Source organism: Hemicordylus capensis, chromosome 6, assembly GCF_027244095.1.
Source record: "Hemicordylus capensis ecotype Gifberg chromosome 6, rHemCap1.1.pri, whole genome shotgun sequence".
Lineage (NCBI taxonomy): Eukaryota > Metazoa > Chordata > Lepidosauria > Squamata > Cordylidae > Hemicordylus > Hemicordylus capensis.
The window spans coordinates 44,027,071-44,052,621 of record NC_069662.1 but is presented as its reverse complement, the minus strand read 5'-3'; the positions used below and the strand labels follow the sequence as shown (position 1 = coordinate 44,052,621).

The window sequence follows — 25,551 nt, the reverse complement described above, 5'->3', positions numbered from 1 at the left end:
GGACTGGAAGAGACTTCTGCTTGAAACCTTGAAAAGCTACTGCCAGTCAGTATACTGAGCTAGATGGACCAGTGGTCTGACTTGGACTAAGGCAACTTGCTATGTTCCTATGGCCATTGAAATGCATCAGTTCTTCCAAAGGGCCATAGGAATGCATTTCTGAATGACCATTGAATTGCATTAAACTCAAGGTGATTAAGCTCAAGGCTCATACTTTGAAATTCATTGGTTCCTAATCATATGATTTTTATTCCGAGACTATTTTTTGTTTTGCCATTTGTGGAAGGTTCCTTAAGCTAGAGTTGTCTTGCCCCGCAAATTCCAGGTTTCACCCGGATTTTAAGCATCTCACCCAGATTGCTTCGCCCACCCAGATTTGCCTGGATTTCAGCTTTCATTTTCTTTTAAAAAGCTAAGCTCTAGCCCTTGTAGAAGCGAAGTTATGGAGCAAAACATGCAGTCACTATTCTGCTCAGAAATTATTTTATTTTCTTTTTTTAAAATAAATTTTATTAGTTTTAAAAATACAAAGATTCAAAGATGAGGGGGGAAAGTGAAAGTAATATAAGATCAAAAGAATAGGATGCATCTCCAAGCTTCCAATGTCCAGGAATAAAAACAGTTTTGCATACTTATTTTGCAACCTTATTATCCACAAATAAAGTACAATCTTATCATCAGAGTTGTCTACTCCAACCAAACGTCCTTTTAAAGCAAAATCCAAAAGAAAAGGTATGACAACGAAAAAGTGGCAACTCTGTCAGTTTTGAACTTCAGATTAGAATTGAATCTCGTTGGTTTTTATATTACTCAGGTATCTAGCATATTATCTACCAAAAAGTATTTAATGATTGTGTAAACGCAAACTGAGAAGAGAAAGAAGAAGAAGAAAAGTAATGATGATGATGATGATGATGATGATGATGATCTTCAGTTGAGCAACCAGGGCTGGAGACTGCAAGGTTACTGGAAGAAACATCGCTTAACCGGAAAAAATATACGAAAAATTCGAACAAGGAAATAATGATCTGCTATTACAAGTCTAGTCCTACTAGAAGAGGTTATTTAAAAAGAATGTACCAAATTTGGAAAGAGAAGAAATAACAGAACAAAGGCTAGCAGACCAGAAAAGATTCATAATAAGAAATAAAGTATTCACAGAAGTTGAGCTGGAAGAACTGCAAAGAGCAACACAGGCTCAAGATATGGAAGAAGAAATACCACCAATTGAAGAAGTTGCTCAGGCGCAGGTGGAGGAAGTGTTGGAAATAGAGGATGCCACTGTTGCTGAACTCTTTCAAAATCAAAACCAGGCAACCTCCCCTTTGCCTTCACCTCAAAAACCCGAATGCCATTTAACAGAAAAGCAACAAGAACTAAAGCAAAAAATAACTGAGCACATGAACCAAACAACCACCAGGGTTTGACTTCCAGCTCTAAAAACAGTTGCCAAAAACCAACTTGCTCAGGCATTAAAAGATATAAATGCTATACTTGCAGAAATAACAAACAATAATTTGCAAGAAACAAACTAACTAATGTACAGTGCAGCAAAAATAACAACACAAGAGCTCGGATATAAGAACAGTGGACCTGTAAAAAAGGAAAGTAGTACATCACCTAAATGGAAGATTAGATTAGAAAATAAACTCTCCAGGCTTAGATCAGATGCTAGTAAATTGAAAGATATGAAAGACAAGAAGCTGAAGAATGAAAACACAATACAGTATCTGATCCAAAAATACCACCTAGATTCAAAGAAAATTAGAGAAGTCCTGGAAATAATAAAGCAGCAAATAACAGCAGTGCCAAAGAAGATTAGCAGATACGAAGCCAGAATTACACAGCACAGGGAGAATCTCCAATTCCAGTCGAATCAGAGACATTTCTACCAAAGCATAGAAGGAGAAACTGCAAGAAACATAGAAACACCTAATAAAGAAGAAACAGTGCAATTTTGGGGGAAATTATGGGACAATCCAATAGATTATAATAAAAAAGCAGGCTGGATGAAAGAGGTCAAAAAATGTAACCAACAAATGCAAGATCTAATAATAACACCAGAATTAATAAGTGAAAGAGCAAAGAAAATTAAAAATTGGACTGCTCCAGGCAACGATGAACTGCATGGCTTTTTGCTTAAACACCGAACAAGCCTTCATAAACAACTATCAAAACAGTTCAATCACATTTTGCAAGGAGGTGATATTGAACAATGGCTAACAACTGGGAAAACTCATCTCATAATGAAAGACCCAGCAAAAGGTGCAGTTCCAAGTAATTATAGACCGATAACCTGCCTGCCAACCATGTTCAAATTATTAACTGGAATAATAGCAGATGAAGTAATGCAAACTTATTAACTAACAAACAGCTTCCAGTTGAACAGAAAGGAAATTGCCCGAACACCAGAGGCACAAAAGACCAGCTGCTGAGTGACAAAATGATTTTAGAAAACTGCAAGAGAAGAAAAACCAATCTAAGTGTTGCATGGATTGACTACAAGAAAGCCTTCGATTCATTGCCTCACACATGGATACTAAAATGTTTAGAAACAACTGGTGTCAGCAAAAACATTCAGATATTTATTTTAAAAAGCTATGAGCATGTGGAGTACACAGTTAACAATCAATGGTGAGACACTTGGACAGGTTAGCATTAGAAGAGGTATTTTCCAAGGGGACTCACTATCCCCTCTGTTGTTTGTAATCGCCGTGACTCCACTTTCACAAATACTAAACAAAACAGGCCTCGGATACCAAACATCTAAAACATCAAGTCAAATCAACCATCTGCTGTACATGGACGATCTGAAGTTGTATGGAAAGTCCCAGTCAGAAATCGAATCACTGCTAAACACTGTCCGTATATTCAGCAGCGATATAGCAATGGAGTTTGGACTAGACAAGTGTGCTGCATTAATAATGAACAGTGGGAAAATAAGAAAAACAGAAGGAATAGAACTGCCCAATGGAAGCAACATCAAGAACCTGGAAGAGAAAGAACATTACAAATACTTGGACATACTCCAGGCTGATAACATTGCACACACTGAAGTTAAAAGAAAAACTGGAAGTGAATACATCAGGAGAGTTAGAAAAATCCTCAAGTCCAAACTCAATGGCGGGAACACCATACACGCCATAAACACCTGGGCTATACCTGTTATCAGATACACTGCAGGAATAATAGACTGGACCCAGGCAGAGCTAGAGACGCTAGATCGTAAGACCAGGAAAATCATGACCATCAATCATGCTCTGCACCCCCGCAGTGAGGTAGATAGGCTATACCTCCCTCGCAGCTCAGGTGGAAGACGAATGCCGCAAGTCCATCAAACAGTAGAGGAGGAAAAAAGAGGCCTTGAAGAATATATCAAGGACAGTGCAAAAATATTATGGGACTTCCAACTACAAACAGACAAACATCTGCCATACAATACACCAGATATAACTGTAGTCGAGAAGAAAGAAAAACAAGTCAAAATAATCGACATAGCAATACCAGGGGATAGCAGAATAGAAGAAAAAGAAATAGAAAAAATCACAAAATACCAAGATCTACAAATTGAAATTGAAAGGCTGTGGCAAAAGAAGACCAAAATAATCCCAGTGGTAATTGGTGCCCTAGGTGCAATTCCAAAACAACTTGAAGAGCACCTCAACACCACAGGGGCCACAGAAATCACCATCAGCCAATTACAAAAAGCTGCTTTATTGGGAACAGCCTATATTCTGCGACGATATCTATAATAACTGCGGCAACATTGATAATAAAATTCAGCCATCCCAGGTCCTTGGGAAGGACTCGATGTCTGGATAAAACAAACCAGTCAATAACACCTGTCTGACTGTGTAAATAAATAATAATAATAGAAAGCAGTGGAGTGAAGTAATCTGTAATTAAAAACTGTTTTTCTCTAACAATTGGATTTAAAAGAAGAAAAGTAAAGGACTACCAAAAATGTGTCAAAAACTTTGTTTAGAGGCCAATCGGATTAATTGAAAATAGAAAATACCAGAGCGAAAAAGTAAAAAAGTTGTTCAGGTTAGTAAATATAGGAAACTCATTTCCTACTAGACAAAGGACAACTAGTGAGCTAAAACATTGTGATAATCTATAATGAGATAGAGGGGGCGGGGCTTTTGTCAGTCAATGAACCAGGCCAATTAGTAACGCTGTTAAACTAAAATAAAAATAATAAAATACAGGGACAAGAAAAAGCCATAACACAAGGTTATCAAAGACTTTGTCAATAAACCAGTCCAATTAATAATCCAGTGAAAGCTAAAAAGAGAAAAGATAATGCAGTTAAGACCTATTTTGAATCTAAAAACATATGTATCAAAATCTTTTTAACTTCAGAGAAAGGGTAATGCCAGGCCAGTTAAGCCCATCTGTACTTGAGTGAATTTGTGAAACATTTAGCTGTGTCAAAGATTGAATAAGTAATCTTTCCCCTAGGTCCCATCACACAGTCATTTCCAAGATCTGATAGATTAACACGCATTTCTCCAGACATTTGTTTATCAATGCAACTATCCTGGGATAAGGCCTTATGTTGTTCAGATTGCACTGTCTTAATAGAAATCATCTGAGATCTAGTCTCCAAATTGGTCTGAAATCCCTCCTGTTGAAAAGATAACTTTGCAGTCATACTGTCTATTTGTAAGGAAATCTTATTGAGCTCTCCCATAACTGAAAGGAAAAATTGTTTATAAGACATCATTTTAACAGACAAGTTAATCCCTATTTTTTTAAAAAAACACACACAAAACTTACTGACATAACTCTCTGCCAAGAAAAGAAAATACTCAATTCCCTACTTTGTTTACCACCAAGCAATTTCACAGAGAATAATAATGTTCAGTACATGTATGATCTTCAAAAAGCAACTTCAAATTATTTTCAAGCCAATTTACATAATATGCAAATTAGGCACCCGGATTTGGAAAGCCAGAATACAGCAACCCTACTTAAAACCAATGGCCATTTTCTGTCTTTCATTGTAGTATGTCCCCCTCGGAAGAATTGCCTGATGAGTCATCTAGATGGGAGACCATTGGAAGCTCTGTGTAAGAGGGCTGTGTTTAGATAATGATATTTTTAAAAAGAACAAACAATAGTTTGCTTGCAGATGGAAGGAAGGAATTGGATGGGGCTGACAGACAGAAGGAAGAAAGGTCAGCAGAGGGATGGAAGGACAGGAAGAAAGAATGTCAGAAGAAGGAGACATGGACTAGGTTAATTGTCAAAGGACTCCAGTCCCAGTACAGTTCAGATATGTCTACTATTACACTGTACACGGTCACTACTTCTATTGCTAATGGCAGGCAAATGAGGTGTTCACAATAGACATGCAAGAATGAAGCAATTCCTGTGTCTGTATCCACAGAGCATGCTTTCAATTCCATTCAAGCTGTGTATTACTTTGCTCTGTTTCTTTTCTTAGCTCCAAGTTTCTTTTTCTCTGTGTTTGCTCTTTCTTTTCTTAGCTCTATGTTAGTCATAAAAGAGACTACAGGGCAATCTACACGTGGGAGGCCATCACTATCATGTGGCAGCTCTTTACTCCGAGCTCTACCATCTAATGCATCATTGCCATATGAGTCTTTCCGATCGCATGGGAAATTTCCAGAACAGTCCTGGATGTTCTGACCATAAGAACTCTATATGCAATTGGGAAGATCCACATGGCCAGCTGTTCTAGATGCTCTTGCTGCACATAGAAAATTGGTATGCAGAAACCACATCCCATGTGGCTGGGATAACCAGGCCTTTAGTCAGACCTTTTCCGGTAGGGGTGGTAGAAGACCTTTGCTGGTAGGGGTGGGCCCTTTGTAGCGGGGGGGTGGGCCACATTGTAATACAACACACAACTTTGTAGGCCACATGATCAGATGAGAACTGGATAGAGATTACAGCAGTTGAATATCAACAAAAAAGAAGATAGAAGAACGTTTTACACTTTTGGCCTGGGAGGGGAAGGATATGCTGTTTGCTTTGGAAGAATTAATGCTGCTTTGCAGACTAGCACTGTCTTTTTCAGTGCTTACCCTGCTTCTGCTCAGTGTGTAAACAGGTATCACAAAAATGCCGCAAGTCTCCAAGGCTCTCTCCTCACAAGGAAACGGACTCTATTAAACCCTGTCCCTGGAATGTGCTAACAGGCCGAAAGGGGGAGTGCAAAACCATAGAAGCAGATCACCACAATGAGTCAAACAAATTGTTGTATCTAGGGCTTCATTGTTGTGTGAATAGTTCGTAACCTTCCGTATGACTAGCAGATGAAGCATGAATCATCATCAATTAGGGTATGCGAATGGGCTCTGCCAGTTTGTATAATGTACATGGGTTGTAGAACTTCACTCTTCTTGGTACAGAATTTGGCCTGGTTCTCAATAAGCCTGGATTGTATTACTTCCAGCTACAAGTTGGAGACTCATGTGACTGACTGCTCCTTCATGCCAAAAACAAAAACCTTGTACATAGAAAACTAGCAGATCTGGATGAAATCCCTCTCTGTGATATCTAGTTTTCAATGGTCCAGGGTATGTTTTTGTATGAATGCTTCTCCATGTGAGTCCCCATCCACATCCTGAATGCCATGTGAGTCCCCATCCACATCCACCCAGGCACAGCTTTACCACTGCAGTGAGAACTGGGCCTTTATGTTTCCCTGTGAAGAACTTGAGTATTCACATATACAGATTTTAGGGTGTCCCTCAAATCAGAACATCCCTTGCTTATAAGGACCCAGTGTTGAGGAACCAGTTGGAAGGCAATCTCTGGGTGCTCTCTCTCTCCCTCTCATCTACCCCTATCCTTGGATTTCCTTGCAGGGATGGAACAAGCCAACCCCGTGTTAGCTGCAGAAGCTGATGAGATAAAGCAGAACATCAGGAGACTCAATCAAGAGGTGGGACCCAGGGCTCAGTTTGCAGTAGGGCTCACCAAGGCTTGGCCCTGGTATTTTCAGTGCCAGGGCTCAGCCTTGGAAAATACAACGTACCAATAGGTAAGAATGTCTCTGAGCAGGTGCAAAGTGCATTGCTGTATCACTACTGGAGATTAGGAGGAAGGACCTCGATGATGTTTCCAGACAGGTTTGAACGTCTGCATCGCTCTCTGAAAATTAAGCACTGGTGTGCCTGTGTGGTTTTTTTGCTAAATGTCAGTCTATTTGAGGTCCTTCCCACTACAAAGTGGTGGAAAAGATGGATGAGTCCCAAACACCCCGCTTTGCTGCAAAAAAAGCCTGCTTGGTTTTGCTTTGGGGCTTGGCTGCATGTGTTCCTGCCCCTGGGGGAAGGAAACGGATGAGGGAGTTGATTTTTCTGTGCATCCCTGGTGTTGGCGTTTCTGACTCAGGGTGTCAGGGTTTAAAATTAGCACGAGCTTGGTGACAATTTCATAGCAACACAGCCAGCCTTCCCTCCTTCTCCTCCCCTTCCCCCCACCCCACACCTCTGTGTTCTTCTCCCTCATTCTTTGTAGCATCCCAACTTAGACGTGCTTCCTCCCCACACACATGAGCACCCTTCCCTGCCCAGTGCCTGTGGCTCCTCCCCTTCCTTCAGCTGCTTCTTGATAGATGCTGAAAGGGGACACAGCAGAAAACGAGAGGTCTGTGCCCAAGACTCCCTCACCACCAGGCCTTTCAAATGTGACTGGTGGTTAGTCCCTGTGTAATCTTGTCAGGTTTTTGGAATGAAGGCTGTACACAATTGCCTAGCGGTGCCCTCTTTTCTTGCCACAACAGCACATCTCCCAGGGGCCCAGAGAGGAGCTACAACTGTTGAGACAACAGAGGATGGTTAGCGCACATGTAACGGAAGAATTGTGCCACATTTTATTAATATCGTCCTGGCCAAAAGTGGAAGTTAGCAAGCCCCAAACGGCAGATTACACTAAGTCAGGAATGATGCTAACTGGGCAAAGAGACATACTTGAATATGGTGGCTCTCTTACATTTGCCAGGGAGATAGCAACTGTCCCTGTTCATCCCAGAACAGCGTCCCTCCCAGTGGCTGTTGCTGGTGTGTCCCTTGTGGGTGTTTGAGTGTGTTTTTTCCATTGTGAGCCTCTTTCAGACTGGGAACCATTTTCTCATTCCTTTTGCTATGTAAGCAAGAACTTTGAGAACTTCTTTGTTGAAAAGCAGTATTGACTTTTTGTAGTAGTAGCAGCAGCAGCCGCTGGCACAATAGTAGTAGTAATAACAGCAGCGGCAATGTGCTTAACTTTTCTTCAGTAAATAGCCATTGGGGGGAGAATCTGAACTGGGGCTACAATGGGGCTGCAACAGGGGCAAAGAATTTAAGTCACCCTCCCCATAATATGGCCCCAGTCTGGATCTCCCCCCAGTGTCTTTACCAATTTCTCTTTAATAGAAGATTTCTTACCAAAGAAATGATAAATGTCATTTCCATTGACATATTTAAACACAATGTATAATTTGGCCATGAGTGCCGCGGTCAGGCAGGGCTGCAGAGAGGGTAACCCAGGGCCTGGACCAAACCTCATCTTGAGGCCCTCCTCCTGCACCTCCCAATGCTATGGGTAGATAATACTATGTAGGGGACCCTCAGCAGGAGCCGTTTGTCCCATTGACACCTGCAGGGTTGGGGCATCCTCCTCCTACACACACACACCCCCGTGACGCATGCAGTATTTTTAACAGGGTGGGTTCTTGAGGGTGCAAACAGCAACTGAACTCACAAGAATGTAAGACTATAGAACAGATGTCTTTGTCTGCAAATATGCATTCGCAGAAACATTTCAACACGCAACAACATATTCTTAACATATTCCCATCCCACATATTTCTTTCCCCACTCTGTCTCTAAAGCCGAGATCACACTTGGTTGCCTGGTGCAGATCAGTCACGCTTGGCCACCCGACACAGTGTGGGCCAACAGTGTGGTACAGCTACCACACCACCCGGGACAGGCTAAAGAGGGGGCCCCAGGAGGTATGGAGGCTCTGGACCTCTGCTCTGAAGTCCGGGGGGGGGGTAAGCCTCTGGAGGCCCCTGGAAGTGCTCAGAGCTTCAGCAACTGGGGGACATCCGTCCTCCCATGCTCAGTTGTGGCCACACACCTCGCCCCCAGTCTGCACCCTTGTAGTCTGCTGCCGAGTAGAAGCTTGAGGGTTTAGCAGTAGTATCATTGGAAGTCATGGGCTTTTTCAAAAATGTGGGGGGTTTGCCCATGTGCCCTGAATAATGTCAAGGGGATTGAGGAGGCAGTGATTGGTTTTTGGAAAAAGAGGAGCTCCAGGGCATGGACCAGTATGGAGAGCCCTGTCATTGTGTTAAAAGGAAGCCTTGCTCCTTAATTGCATGTGTGAGGGGATAGGCTGCTCAGTGGTGACAGAAAAGCACTCTGTACATGCTCAGATGTATTCTCTTTGATATACGATATTGCTTCGTATCTTTTCCTTTCAAGAAGGAGCATGGCCTAAAGCGGTCGTGGAGGCAGTGCTTTGGGCTTGGTGCTGGGATGGGGAAGTGGGCTACAAGGTGAAGACAAACAGTTCCTGTGCGAAATCTCCGTCTACTGACTTCACTGCCAGATGAGGCTGGAGCTGTTTTTACATAAAAACAGTATTGTGACGCTATCGTAAAACTGTACTGAACCATTTAACTGAGGCTTTGCAAATAGGCACTTGCCTGGTCGCCTGCAGAGTATTAACCTAGGGAGGGAGGCTTCAAAAAATTATTGAGTTGAATCTTTTTTTAAAAATTCCAAGCCATGATCAGTCACAAATCGCTATCATTTCAATTAGTGGGGCACTAAATGAAAAGGTTGATGGAATCAAAGCTACCATGGGCTTATTTCTGAAACTATTTCACTCCATTTGTTTTTTTTAAAGGAAGAGTGGGCGAGGGAGGAGCGAATGTGCAAAAGAGCACACCGTTATGGCATTCCAGACCCAACCCTAGGATTTTCTGCATCCATGTAGTTGGATCACACATAATTTCAATAACATTTTAGGAAAGGAAGCTCATGGGCTAGGTGAATGATGTGGTTCCTTCCAGTTTGGGTAATGCCCAAATTGACTCTTAATGGCAGCCCTGTGAGTAGAGATGTGCCCAAACCGGCTTGGGCAGCCAAGGGCAGGGCGGGGATCGGTTCCGTTAAAAAGCACATCCTTACCTGCTCCACTGCCGCCCCACTGCTTTTACGGGTGTGGCGCCCACTTTCCAAAAGGCCGCATGTGACTTCAGTGCTGCTCCCAGCAGCCTGTGTGTGCTGAGGACTCCACAAGTAGGCTGCTTGGAGCAGTGCTGCAGCTGCACGTGGCAACCGATCTCTGCGTCGCCGAACTGGTTTGAATGCAGGTGCCCAAGCGAGTTTAACACTTCCCTAAAGAGGCACCGAACTGGTTCGGGGCACATCCCTACCTGTGAGGTAAGTTGCCACTATTCAGTTGGGAAAGGGGAAACTGAGATTAAGGGACTTGACAAGGACTACACATGCTGCAAAAAGAGGCAGAGAAGCCCAGAGGGGGTAGGAGAATGGATTGTACTACTTCTTATTTGTGGTGGGGATGACATTTTTGAATGTTTTAATGCATTAAAAATGTCTGCAAGTAGACACTAACATAGCAAGGTGTGCTAGGTTAGAAACTTGTTTCCTTGATGTTAGAGTGTTGTTTTAGCATGCAGATTTTTTTTTAAAATATGGGGCAACATTAAAAAATGTGACAGCCTCCCTGGTGGGAGGGTAAAGTCCACTTTGCCACCTTGAGATTATCCCAGCTGCATGTGTAGACCAAGCAAGTGACTATGTCCCTGGGGTGAGGAGCTGAACTCCACCACTTCTGTTTCAAAGTTCAAGATGTATGTAAACTCAGGATTGATGGCTAAGTGACTGAGGTGTGAACCAGGAAGCCCCTGGCTCAAATTTTACTTTTTCCAGAAGTTCACTAGTTGGCCTTAAGCAAACCAGTAGCCGCAACCATGTTGGGGATAGTAATAGCAATATCTCTTATGAGGACGTTGTAAGGGTTACTGATGTCAGGTGTTTTGAACATTCTAAGGGCCAAACTAGATGATTTCCCTATTGGATGACTGGGGCCTGTGTGTTTCTTTTTGTAAATGTAAAGAGAAGCTACATGGGACCCCAGTCCGGATAGGGACTGCAGTGGGAGAGGAGGGGGCTTTACCTCCACCGTAGTTTCGATCTGGATTAGATTTGTCTGAAGGACAAAGGAAAACTCCTCTAGTTTGGTCTTATCAGTATTGCATAGCATTTATTTTCTTATTTTCCAGATCAACAATCTGAACCAGGAAGTTTCCCAACTCAGCCGGGAGCTGCAACATCTGATGAGTCTCCTTCAGGGCCAGCTCACTCCTCAAGCCTCCTCTTCCTATGTCCCTGCCTCCTCTTGTACCCACAACAATGCCCGGACCTTGCCCTCCCCACCTTCTATCAGCAAACAGCCGCACTGTCTGCCTTCATCTCAGGTCTCCATTTCTGTGCCACCACCTGGCCTTCCAGCCTCCTCAAGCATTGACTTTTCAGCCTTCAGCAGCTCCTCACTGCCTTCTGCCTCCCAGGACCCAGAGTTTTTGGAACCCCAGGAACAAAGGGGCTGCATGTCTTGTGGTCCTGCAAGTCCCTCTTACCAATACCATTCCCCTCGGGCGGACACAGGACAAGGAAGCCACTGGGGGCAAACAGCCAATATGACTTCTTCTCGTTCCAGCTCAGCTGTGCTGTATCCTGTTACCTCTCTCTCCCTGAAGAACTCTTTCTCCAACTGCTCAGGACAGGGCTGTCCACTGACGCGCTTCCATTTCCGATCGAGTTCGGAGACTTTTCACTGATGCCAAGGAGCCTCCTGTCACAACTTCTTCCTTTCAGATATTCGGTGCTCAGGACTCAGCTGAGAAACCAAGGCTCAAGCAAGCTGGAGCCCACAAAGTTACATGGAAAAGATCCAACACACACTTTTTGGCCACCAGCACCATGCTTTCTTTCTTTTTTTTTTGACCCGAGTAGATTGGAGTGGGGAGGGAAAACACCTTGGGAACTAAAACGAAATGTTGCACAATCTTGAAACCTGGAAGTCCAAAATTTCAGATGATGTTTGGTTTTCAAAATTGTTTTTTTAAAAAACAAAAAACCTGAATCGTAAATACACTTTGAAAGTCATAAGGTTATGCTCTCTGTTGCCAGATTCAATACTTACTCTCAAACCCCTACATCTAACAGCACATGTCAATAGACATGTTAAGAGAGAGAGAGAGAGCCAGAGCGAGAGAGTACTAGGAGAACACAGAGTTGACTCAGTCAAAACTACTTTTCTTGGTAACATGAACCACAATCCACCTGAGCATTCATTTGTACAGGCCTCATTGAAAGGAATGGGAGATGCACATTAATATGACTATGCTCTTGCACAACTCCCTTTTGTTTCAGTGGGACTCCTGCAGTGGATTGTGGGATCCAATCCTACTTCCCGTGGATTGTGTCCCATGGGCTAGCCCTGTCTGTCTCCCCCTCTGCCACTCTAGGGCTGCCATCTCCATACATTTCATGGTAGGGCCACTTCTGGAGAATGGAGGAATATACAGTACTTGTGTATTTCCACAAGCCAATTTGAATTGGGAGCAATTCCTAGAGCATTTTTCTTTAAATTTGTTTGGCTTTTCCCTTTTGTTCCCCTAAAACTTCAGAACTGGGATCTTCTTCTAGGACAGGCTTTTCAAACCTGTCCTAGAGACCCCCCCCCCAATTAATTTGTGTTCTCTCCCTCCCTCCCTCTCCCTCTCTCTCTCAATCCCTTTTTTAAGTCTATGGTAAAAACAGATGCAGGGGGAGTATGGGTTCCTTCCATAAAGCATCCGAAAGCATCATTTATGAAATGTCTGAATATTCATTTGTTTTTCTCTCTGTTCCAGCAGCTCCCTGGAGGTGGGGAGTGGGGAAGGGACGGAGAGGGGCACCTAAAGAGGAGATACCTCTGAGTAAATGCTGCAGCATTTGCCTCGGTTTTCCAGACTAAAGAAACTAGACGGGCTAATTAGAGCAAGTCAGTCTCTCTCATTCTCATCCTCCCTGGGGTCTAATATATCTTGACAGCTCAACACATTCCAGCTGCAAACATGGTTCTCACTTTCCAGGCCAAAACCTGCCTGTGAGTTGCTTTCTCTGTGACCAGGGAGTGCCAGTGAGGGCTTTTCTCCTGGGGCAAGTGGCTGCCACAACAGGGGCCCAATCCAGATATGCTGTGCAAGGAGGACAAAAGGTTAAAGCCCCCTTTTCCCGCAGCACAAGCCACATTTGGGCCCACCACACATGCCATTTATGTTAGAAAAATGAAGCATGCTAATCCCAGTCCCACAGTGAGTGTATTGTCACATTTGGCCTTCATTCTAGAGGTATAGAGACTAACGAAGGCTGTTCAGTTCTTCTTCAGTCAAAACAGTGGAAGGAGTTCTTCAGAAGGAGTTCTTCTTCAGTCAACATCATGCAACCTGTCATTTTCTTTAGGGGGGAAAAACTCATACAATAAAACCCACATTTAAAAAAAAAAGAACAAGCTGACTTCAACTAGCAAGAGAGTCGATGCAGTGTAGTGACCCAAGAGTCTGAGCCATGCATTGCTAAGTCTCTGGTTCAGATCTCGCCTTTCACCAGGAACTCAAAAGCTTGTCTTACATAAGCAGCTCAGCCCCCAATCTGTAATATGAGAATGTTCAGACTGATCTACTTGACAGGGTTGTTGTAAGGATGACAAGATAAATATATGGGAAGTGCTCTGAGCGCCCTAAGAGCATTCTACAACTGACAAGTATTACTATGAAGTGCCTTTAAGGTACAGCCAAATCCCAAAACCCTTTAAGAATTTAACAGAGTATCTTAAAGCAATAATTGAAGGTCCTTTTAAATATGAAGGCCTTAAAATGATTCCTCAAATGTATGTAGGTGAAGTATAGCAGATCTCTCTAAATAGGGAGTTAGCTTTTCCACTGCCCTTTGTAACTCTCCCTTTAGCAGCCTTTTGCTGTGCAACCATTCACAATGGTACTGTTTATTTCTGTGCTGTTAGAATATTTATCTGTTGATGATCCCTGATTCTGACACAGGCATAAGAGCAGACAGGCCACTTCCCCACACCCCCATGCTCTTGACACTTCTAACAGGGACTTGGTTGAGAAGACATGGCATTCTCCTCCCATTCATTGGGGTGGGCTTGGGGAAAGGAATCCTAAGAAGGGCCTTGCTTGCTGATCGTAATGAGCACGTGGGTATATAGGGTGCAAGGGCGTAGCAAGGTTGTAGTGGGTCCAGAGACAAGATTTAAAAATGGGCCCCTCCCTCACTGAAGCTCAGCTCATGAAGTAAAGAAATCTTAAATGAGGCTCTGGTAGCCCCAGGTCTTAACACCCACATCAATTTTGGAGGATGAATACAACTGAAGGAAGCCTGGGCAGGTGCATGGCTGGGGAAGTCAGTCATGTGACTTGCCTCTGGGGGCCCCCTCAAGGCAGTGGGCCCTCAGACAACTGTCTTCCCTTGCCCTGTTATAGTTACGCCCCTGATAGGGTGGCTTCACATGACATGCTGAACCTGAAGTTTGGTGGAGTGACTGGAGTCCCAGGAACACGTGTATGTCCTACTTCTGGCATCAGGTAAGACATGGTGAGATTGGGCATGTTGTACGAACCCCACAGTCTCAGCATATTCTACCCTACTTGTGGTATGGAACCGAACATCTGTCCTTCACTTCAGGTCTTAGTTACAAATGTTGGATTTTGTCCCACAAGTAGGGTAGAATATGCCAGGATTGGCGAGTTTGTATGACACACCCAATTTTGGCATGTTCTGTCTGATACCAGAAGCAGGGTTTCCCAAGGCTCTGGCTGCTCCACCAAACTTTTAGTTCGGCATTACATGTGTAACTGCTCATAGTGTGTAAAAGGTGCTCTTTGGGATATGTAGGACCCAGGTGATATAGAGTGTGTTAATGAAACTGCCTTGAGGGTGATTGACCTGCACCTGCTAGTTCGGTCGAATGTGGGGAATTTAGCTCAAAAGGGGAGACAGTTCTAATCAGCCTTAATTTGTGCAAGCGTATGAACTCAAAAAAAAAAATCAGCTTGAGAGAGAGAGGTTTTAATCAAATCAAAAAGGAGTTTATTAAAACGAAAATCAGACTAAATTACTATGTGGCCCTAGTTTAAGGGCACTACAAATATGCTAAGAAACATACTATTGTAAGACACATTTAGCTTAAAGTTCCAAATTATGTGTAAATTCCCAGGCAAGCTAGAGAGGTACTTTAAGATAGAGGGGCAAGATTTCAGAAATAAGAGAAAGGGATAGAAGCCGGGCAAGAGGCTATATCATCTGTCCTGAAGAGGGAAACACCAAGGTGGAGTTTCTTGTTGCAGCCTGCTGGGTTCCAGAGTGAGAGGCACAAGGGAACTCTGAGATGTTTTGCAGTGGGAGTCCCAGGTGTAATAATACATGAGGAAGCACACTGGGTCATGGAATTAGAGATACTTATATCCCAAAATGTGCCTTGAGGGCACTTGTCTTTTGTCTTGCTCTGCTGAACAGGGGCGCCCAGACAACCTTTTTTAAAAAAATGCATTGCCTTAGTCCTTCCTGGGTAGGAACGTGTATGAATCGCCTATGGCATTCAAGGCTGATTATGAGGACAACTGGAGTGTGCAGGTGCGTTTAAAGAATATCCTATGCTGGGAAGGGCTTCCCAATAATTCTTTCAAGAGTTTCGATGGGCACCTCTTCAAAGTTACATCATTAACTCATCCCTATTGTAATGGAGGCTACAGATAAGAAACTTGTCTTACTCCCTGGCCTAATGGCCAGGTATTGTATTAAGGTATTAAGAGGGGAGTTTAGAATTCATTCCAAGGCTGAAATGATCTTAGATGCCAGGCACATGCAGTAGCTAGTCCTGGGAGTCTGCTTAGCTGGGCACCCCTCATAAAGAGTGTGAATCTAATCCCCTTTCCAATTTGTGGGGCTTGTAGTCAAATCTAGGGGCGACCAGTCCACTGCCAGATAAGCTAGTTGTCCCCATGTATAACATAGACTGGGAGCTCACATTGCAATGCAGCTCCTGAGCATAGCAAAAATGCAATCTCCAAGCCTGGAGATGCAGTTGCAACCAGGGAGGCTTCTGGGAGCGGGCAGAATAAACTCAGCTGGTAACAAGTGTTATAGGTCAGAAGCAGCACCTTGAATTTAACCCTCTACATGTGGGTTTTTTGGATAGCCAGTGCAATTCACAACATGTGCTGACAGCTGGCTCTTGGTGGGCCCCTGGCTCAGGTAGATAGTTGTGCTGTGTCCCATCTTCTGTTAGCAAAACTGCAACTGAAAACTTGAACTCCTGTTCTGTACCTGTTAATTCCAAAGCAAGTTTCATGTATGAAGCTGGACTTGGTGGGAAAGCTTGGCATCTACCGCTGTAGATGCTTCATTCGCATAAGCCCTCAGAAGTGTGGAATCACATCAAAGGGAAGCAGCTCCCATGCCACTGTGGATGCACATGAAGTCGGCCGTATGTTAGCAAAAGTGAGATTTAATTTTAGAAAGCGCAATCAGTATGAAGACAATAGAAGCCCAATTTGACGGTGGTGTGAGCTAGAGGTTGGAGAGCTGGAAGATATCTCCTTCCAAGACAACCAATATCCTTCCTAAACACCTGCTGTGTTGCCAAGCTGCCATTGCACCTGATTCAAACACATCCGCTTGGGAAATAAGTCCCATACATTTCAGTGAAAATTATTTCCAAAGGATAGCAGGCTTAGTTGGGAAATTCCGTCTGATGTTTAACTTCAGCCTGTCTCTCTATATCCATTACCACCACAAGAATAATCTCCTGTCTCTATTCAAACTTGCCTCTCATGGTCTCCGTTTCCTCTGTGAAGAAATGGCGGCTATTGTGTTCTGTGTATACATGGAACTTAAGGTTTATTAGGCTGATTTGTGTTACGGTGAATAAACACAGAAATCTTGCATAGGAAGCCTTGTGAATCATGCCCAGCGCCAAGACCTCTGGCTGGCTGGAAATAGAGAACTCGATACTCAGAACCATGGAAATGTGATTTGGAGTACAAATTGGCCAAGAAAATTTCTAAGATGAAAGCTGTTGGAGCTCAAGCTTGCCTGGAGCCATATGTGATGACATAAAGACCCTCTCCCTTGAATTGTAAATGTGATGGGGTGAGCTGTGATTACTCACCAGCTCTGGAAATAAACCCTGTGCATGCTCAGGGTACCCTATTCAATGTTTTAAAAGCAAGGAGCTGAAGATCATGGCTAACTGGAGCTACTGCCCACTAATTTCAAAGAGTGTGGGTGGGCTCTTGATACTGAGGATAATGTCCTCTGCATGAATACAGAGGCACTCTATCCCAGGGCACTAAAAACAGATTCTAACTCTGAGATTCAGGATCTGAAAGTTTGTGACAGGGAAACTAATAGGCCATATGTATGTTTTTTTGTTATGCTCCAATACATGATAAAATCAAGTTGTATTATTCCTCAGTTCCTAGAACGCATCAGGATTTGTCTGATATCGCATAAGTCAACATGATATGATATCCAGATGTCACAAGATACATATTCTAGGAGGTTCGATTCTGATGAAGGCAAAACACACAGCAGATACTCTCAAAGAGCCCCCAGCATCTCGGCATTTATTCCTCTTTTCTTGCTTGTTCATGTACTATCCTAGCCCTGCCTTTCTGAGCATCTGAGATAGCATGCTCGTTGCTATGGCAACGGTTGACTTTTTTGTGTGGTCACTACTGAGATACAGTGAATTGCATAGAGACCAGGATGGGTGGCGGGGTGGGGCGGGACTGTGCAGATGTCCCACTGAAGTTATGTTTCTCCCCTGCGTAAGGCCCCTTGATTGCATCTTCCATGGGATTCGGCCCTGTTGTCATGATGGGACCTATGTATCCTAGCAACCAGCAACACAGCTGCCTCCACTTTGGTAACACACTGGCCTGCTTTCTTCCTAATAAGACCTGAAGGGGCATTTCATCACCTACCCTGGAGAATAGACGCTGCGCGATTCTGTGACGCCAGCAGGCAGCTTTGACCTAACCCCTGTTTTATCTGTGCTTTTCCAAAGGGTTGTCTAAATCCGCATGTAAACAAGCATTTTTAGTCACCTCTTTCTTTACTTGTGGGGGTGGAGAGAAACTGACCCAAATATACATTTACACCCTAAAAAAGGGGGGGGGGAAGGATAAAAGGCTATATAAATTAAATGCTGCCAAAACTACAAGATCATATGCTTGTATTCTCTTTGTGTTCATTCAGAATACTTACTGCCCCCTGCACCATATAGAAAAAATCATGTGTGTGTACATGGTTTAATCCAAAGTAGATAGTGGCTGACATTCAGAGCAAGGAAATGCTGGTGCAGCACAAAAGCAGGCTAACAGCACTTCCCAAATAACTGCACCAATGCAGCGGGGAAGTCTCAATTTTTGACACCCTCCCCTTCTCAGGAAGCCCTCTATTCCACCCAAAAATATGTCCCTGAGAATTGTGCAGCCCTTGGGGACAAATTGTGGGTGGAACAGAGGGCTTCCTGAGAAGGGGAGTGGGGCAAAAATTGCCACTTCCCTGCTGCACTGGTGCAGTTAGTTGGGAAGTGCTGTTAAGCTGCTCTGTTGCTGCACCTGCACTTCCATGGTCTGAATGTTAGCCAGTGTCTTTGGATATGCGAGGAGGGCCTTTCACCTTCTCCTGCCCCCAGAGTAATGTGTTCCTACATCTTTGGGATTAGAGGAAAGAGATGCTGGGTCAAAGGGTGTGACAGTCAGCCCAGTACCTCCTTATTAGCACATAACAAGGGGAAAGTGTGTGTGTGTGTGTGTGTGTGTGTGTGTGTGTGTGTGTGCGCGCGCGTACACTACACACACACTCACACGGTGAGGGGGGAGAGTCTGTTTTTCCTTACACTGCAACAACCTCTACTGGTCAATACTGGAATAGCACCCATGAGGATTCTGCAAACACATTCCTTGAGACCCAGGCAGTAGTTTAGTTCAAAATGAACATTGATTCTGACAGGCGATTTTGCAGGGGGTCCAGTTGATGTTCTTCACACCATGTTATGAAAATGCGTTCTTCTTGGTTGCATGGTATGCAGGGCAATCTGTGTCCCACCCCCATCTTTTCATACTACATTTATTATTCCATACTCGGTTGCAGAAGGGAAAGCCCCACACAAGGAGGAAAGGTGTAGACAGACCAGAGTGCAACCTGTACAGACATAGCTATCTGTGTAGGTAGTGATTTATGGGAGGGTTTGTTTATTGTTCTGTTTCTATACCACCTGTCATAAAATTCATCCCAAGAAGTTACAGAAGTTAAAATGCAATAAAACTCTATTAAAATCACATTAAAATTTTAAAATCTATTAAAAACTATACACTTCTTCGCTCCCAGGAGTTAACCCACACACACACCCCTCACTTGTGCACCTGAGTGCACCTTTGTTCCTGGGTGCACTGTTCCTCCTTGCCTTATAAGGTCCTTGATGGCTTCATTTTTTAACACAATGCCAGTTTAATCAGTCTTTTATTTTATTTTTAATTTTTGACATTTTTGCACAATTTTGCTCTTCCCATTATGTTAGCTTTTAAAGACACACTTTTAAGGGAAAGAAACATTATCCCCTTCCCTTCAGAGCTTCATCTCCCTCTCTCTGTATCTCTCCAAATGATCTTACTACCTTTATTAAGTTTTTCAGAGAACCAGGAACAACTCTAAAACCTGGTTTAAACCAGAGAACCAGGAACAACTCTAATGCACTGCTCACACCAAAGGAGTATTAGAAACATTGTTCCTGTCTGACAACTTGGATTGTGGCGATTTAAATGGCAAAATGTCAAGCCTCAAAAGATTAAAATGTGCATGCACAGAAACCCCTGCACATATGTGCCTGAAATTCAGATGGTATAAGGGCCTCATAGTGTGGTTCAGTGGTTAGAGTGTTGGACAAGGGCCAGGGAGAGATCTGAGTTCAAATCCCTATTCAGCCATGAAACTACCTGGGTGACTCTGGGCCTGTCATGTATCTCTTAGCCAAACTTACCACACAGGGTTGTTTTGAGGATAAACATAACCATGTATACCACTCTGGGCTCCTTGTAGGAAGAGTGGGATATAAATGTAAAAAATTAAATATTATTTTTCATCCTATTCAGACTAGAAACAAACAAGTCAGGGGCGTAACTATAAGGCAAGGGGAGACAGTTGTCTGGGGGCCTGCTGCCTCAAGGGGCCCACCAGAGACATGACTCCCCAACCTGCCTGCCCAGGCTTCATTCATTATTAATTAAATTGGTTCCTTTTTTGACCTCTTCCTAGTCAATCCTTCATTCCTGGGTTGCTTTCCTCAGAAACAAGCCTGGGAACAACAGCTCAGCCTCAACCCCTGAACGGTATATCTTACAGTACTCACATGGTCTCTCATCCAAACACATACCAGGCACTGCTTAGCAAAGAGGGCAATTAATGTTTGTTGTGACCACAAGACCAGCTCTCCTCGTGGGCTTCAGCCCAGAGACAGGGTTAACTCTCCCCCAAGTGCTGCTTGATGAGTGTCCAAACTAAGAAAGTAAAGTAAGAGAAAGTAAGAAAACTAAAGTAAGAAGTCAGGTGGTGGTAAGAAAAGTGGGCTGGGGGGTGGTGGCAATTATGATGATGAACGTGGCTGTTGTATTGCTTAAATGAAAAAGGGTCTCTGTAGGCTGGTCATGGCATTGGACTGTGCTGAGCATTATCATGACTCTGCTCTAAAGAGTTCCAGGGGCCCCACTCCATCCCATAGACTTTCTTCTTTTCCTCCATCGCATCTTGGATAATATTTCTCTCTCTCTTCCCTTCCCTTCCCCCCACCCCTCTCGTATTAGGAGAGGAGGGCAGTGACAGGGGGCCCCATTTTAAAATCTCATCTCTGGGCCCACTCCAACCTTGCTATGCTCCTGAAACAAGTTATATGTGTTTTAGTGATTTCACATTATAGTCTATGGCCAAAGCATCAGGGAAGAAGGTGAGGACCGCTGAGTGTAGCAGCAGCAGCAGCAGCAGCCTCTGTACCCTGCGCCTCAGGCTGCAACAGCTAACCAATTCTGCAACAGCTAACCAAAACTGAAAACAGTATTTGTGCTATTTTGCTTACATTTCTCCCAATAATCGAAAGGGTGTAAGAGAAGCAGTTTAACATTAAATTTTTTAAAGAAAAAGGAGGAAATAGTAGTCTCAACAGCACAATATATACACATTTAAGTCCGACTAAGTTCAATAGACTTACTCCCAGCAAAGTATTCATTGGACAGTCAAGTCATTTTGGACATCCAGACAGGAGGAAAAAGGAACAGCTCAGCAGGATTTCAGGAAGCAGTTTTTTAAGTGGTCAGCAATGATGTACAAAGAACACTAACAGACACTGAAAATCACTTCAAATGCAATTTCTTCCATCCAATCTCTGCAAGATCCTCAGGAGAAGTGGGGGCAGGGAATGCTGCACTAAGTTACACTAAACAAGGAAGTGCACAACAGAGCAGCAGCATTTGATATTTTTTAAACTTCTTGCTTTCTGTGCATGCACACATTAAGCAACTGGAGCGGGCAACAGTGGGAAGAAGGGCAATGGGAGGTGATTCTCTTTATTAACGTGGTGATTCTCTTTATTTAGCAGGGGGAGAATAACTGGCCCTATCCACTCGCAGCACAGTACCTCCAGTGACTGTTGCTGGTGTCTATCTTACATTTCTTTTTAGATTGTGATCCCTTTGGGAACAGGGAACCATCTTATTTATTTATTATTTCTCTATGTAAACCGCTTTGGAAACTTTTGTTGAAAAGCGGTATATAAATATTTGTTTTAAAAAGGAGAGAACCCAACTCTACAACATGCCCCAATGATCTACTACAGTAGAGACAGAAAATAAGAGGATGAGACAAAGCAAGAACATGCTAGATGTAGACACCTAGCTATGATTCTGTATGCAGTTCATAGCATAAACCCAAGGAAGATATTGGGGAAAGGCCCTACATCTAGAAATACCCCTAATCTATCCATAATTTTAACAAGCTGGTAACAAATCTGCTTACTTTCCTTTCACTGTCCCTACAACTGGACTAAGTTTGGTCCAATTCAGTTAGGCAGTTCACAAATTAGCCCACTTGTGCCTCAAACGTTCACGTGTCTGCCGTCATCATCATCATCTTCTTCTTCTTCTTGTTGTTGTTATTATTATTATTATTATTTCATTTTTATATCCAGCTCTTCCTCCAGGGAGCCCAGAGCGGTGTACTACATACTTCTCCTCACAACAACCCTGTGAAGTAGGTTAGGCCGAGAGAGACGTGACTGGCCCTGACTCACCCAGCAAGTCTCATGGCTGAATGGGGATTTAAACTCAGATCTCCCAGGTCCTAGTCCAGCACTCTAACCACTACACCACGCTGGCTTACAATCAGGGTGGGTGACATCATCACAAACTATGAGGCTGTCCTCATGCGCAGCCTAACCCAGGCTAGGGAAGCCCAGCCTGAGTTAGGCTGTGACAGAACCACCAAGATCGGACCTGATCCCGGCAGGGCAGTGCCACCTTGCCCGGTTTTTTAGCCCGGCTGCTAGCCGTGGTTAAGGGGTGAGTGGTCCCTTAACCTGGGCTTGCTGCTCATATGCAAGCTCAGGCTGTTTCCAGCCCAGAGCACCTGTCTCCTGGGGGAATCCCTCAATGCACTGCGCTTGATGCACAGTGCATGGTGGGATTCCCAGAGGTCAGGATGTGTCGTCCCAGCCTCTGGAGCTCCATGCTGCAGCACGCAGTGCGGATAATCTGAGAGCCAGATCCGCACTCCCAGGAACATGCAAACACTCATTTGGGGGGGAGGAGAGTTTAGCCCCCCCCCCCCGGCTGCCTGCCACCCTGCCCACCACCCGCCCACCGGGTCAGGTGAACAACCTCTATGCCTTTGAGGTGTCCCTATGTGTCCCTATAACTGTACAAATATGATCCAAATTGGTTGCCATTTGCATCTAGACCGTTCACGCATCTGCCATCTCTAATTGGGGTGGATGATATCATCACAAACTATGCCGTTGATGTTTCCCTTCGTGTCACTTACTACAACTGCACCAAATTTGGTTGAAATCGGTTAGCGATCCACAAGTTAGCCCACTTGTGCCTCAAATGTTTCTGCATCCGCCATCTTGAATTGGGGTGGATGACATCATTACAAACTTTGCCCTTGGATTGTCGCTATGTGTCACTCACTTCAACTGTCCCAAATGTGGTTCAAATCAGTTGGATGGTCCACAGGTTCTCCCACTTGCATTGCAAATGTTTACACATCCGCCATCTTGAATTGGGGTGGATGACATCATCACAAACTCACCATTGAGGTGTCCTGTCCCTACAGCTGTAGCAAATTTGGTTCCAATTTTGTTATGCGGTTCAAACATTAGACCACTTGCGCCTCAAACGTTTACACATCTGCCATTTTGAATCAGGGTGGATGACATTATCACAAACTATGCCGTTGAGATGTCCCTATGTTTCCCTATGTTTCTATATCACCCTGAGCCATTTTGGAAGGGCGGTATAGAAATCAAATAAATAAACTGTACCCAACTTGATTCATATTGGTCCAGGCATTGTGAAGTTGATGGTGAGGACACACACACAGACACACAGATACACGGACGGGGACACACACAGAATGCCGGGATCTCATAAGCTTATTTTCCTTAAGGAAAGTAGGCTAAAAATGCTCTTTCTATAAGGGTATATTAAAGAGAGTCTAAAGGCATTTCTCTCTCTCACTACACCCATGCTCCCTTCTAAATCATCTGCAAATAAATGCATAACATGCCTGCTAATCCCTCTCCTGGTGTCCTTCAAATTAGATTTACATAGACATAGTTCTTAAACAGAATTTAAACCATAAAATTAAACATATATGTAAGCAAACAAATAAATACTTTATGGCAGTGGTTCCTAACCAGGGTTACACAAACCCCTGAGGGAGTACGCTTAAGTTATTTAAAGCATACTCAGATTAGATTACTGATTAGTAGTAATATTGAAATTAGTGTGACAGATTTAAATGCCTTATTAATTTCAATAGGAATACATATGAATAACTTAGTCTGGATGTAAATCAGTGACGATAATAGTCTTGTTTTAGAACTGTAACGTGTGTGCGTATGTATGTGTGTGTAGTACCTGAGCTGAAGGTTTCACACAGAAAGAGTACACTTGTTTTAAAAGGTTGAAACCCCTGCTCTGAGGTATTGTATAGTTATCTTTTAATATGGTTTAGTTATCTTTTAAAACACTCCATTTCCTTTCTCCATGCATTTGAATTTACCAGCATCTCCCCCAGTTTCTTTAAACATGAGCATCCTTTAATAAATAGACATAACATAGGTATTGTATGTATGTTGTTCTTTTGTGTAGACAATTGCATCTTACAAGGAAATTGTGGGGTGGGGGAACCAACCCCAAAACGGTGGGCTCAACTTACTCTCTGACTCTTCCCCCAAAACACTATGCTACTCCTTTCCATGGCTACCTGATGATGCAGCGGGGAAGCAACTTGCCTAGGGAGCAAGAGATTGCTGGTTCAAATCCCCGCTGGTATAGAAAACACCTATATTGGGCAGCAACTCCCTTCCATAAGACTTTGCGGCAGGAACTTCTTGAATCAAATATACATGTGTGGAATTGGTGGCCACTGAAAACTTAAGCCACATACTATGGAATTCTATTTAACCAAATACACACGAGATTGTGTAGAGTAGTAAGTTTATTGCGGTCACAGACCAGATTAACAATTAATAACAATTAATAACATTGATAAGAGTATTCAGAAATTTCAAAGTTTACAAAATCACAAACTGTTCAAATTACTAATACAGTCTTTACAGAGCTTTGACGCCACGAAACATAACTTTGCCACATTATCTAAAATTGCAGGTTTGAAATTGGTCAGCATAATTTCCAAATAAAATTGGTCTGTGTGACCAGGATAAATGGCTAAAATAGGAGCAATAAATTTGGTGTGAGCATCCTTATAAATGTGACAATAAAGAATAACATGGGTGATAGACTCTATATTCCCTGAACCACAGGGGAGATTGTGTAGACATATTGGAAAATGTTATGCTATGGATAAGAGTGTATATTTTTATTTAGAATGAGTAGTGCAGGGGATGGAGATGGGCAGGTTTAATTTATTTATGTATTTAAAATATTTACACCCCACCCTTTCAATACACTATTGCTTAGGGCGGCTTACTTTAATAAAAGAGATATAGGAACACCACAAAAAGAACCCAAATTATTAGGTATTTAAAGAGACAAAATGTAGGTGTGGCCTTCCTACAAGAAACACATATGGCAGAAAAAGACATTCACAGGCTTAAACGAAGCAGGGCGGGCCATGTTTTGGGGGCGGGGTCCTCTTCCAAGTCAAGAGGCTTGGCAATCCTAGTTCATAAGCGCATCATGTTCAACCT

At 43.4% G+C, this 25,551-nt stretch overlaps 1 protein-coding gene across 4 annotated transcripts in view; it reads left to right on the top strand.

The window, feature by feature from the left end:
* KCNH4 (potassium voltage-gated channel subfamily H member 4) overlaps window positions 1-12,172 on the top strand; it is a 67,762-nt gene extending 55,590 nt beyond the window's left edge. For 3 of the 4 annotated variants that reach the window (XM_053258745.1, XM_053258744.1, XM_053258743.1), the window contains 2 exons: window positions 6,843-6,919; window positions 11,279-12,172. In XM_053258745.1, the coding sequence (XP_053114720.1) occupies window positions 6,843-6,919; window positions 11,279-11,836 (635 nt within the window). In that variant the 3' untranslated portion in view covers window positions 11,837-12,172. The remainder of the gene's footprint in view (window positions 1-6,842; window positions 6,920-11,278) is intronic. The other variant, XM_053258746.1, reaches the window with a different exon arrangement.
* The last annotated feature ends 13,379 nt before the right edge of the window (window positions 12,173-25,551 follow it).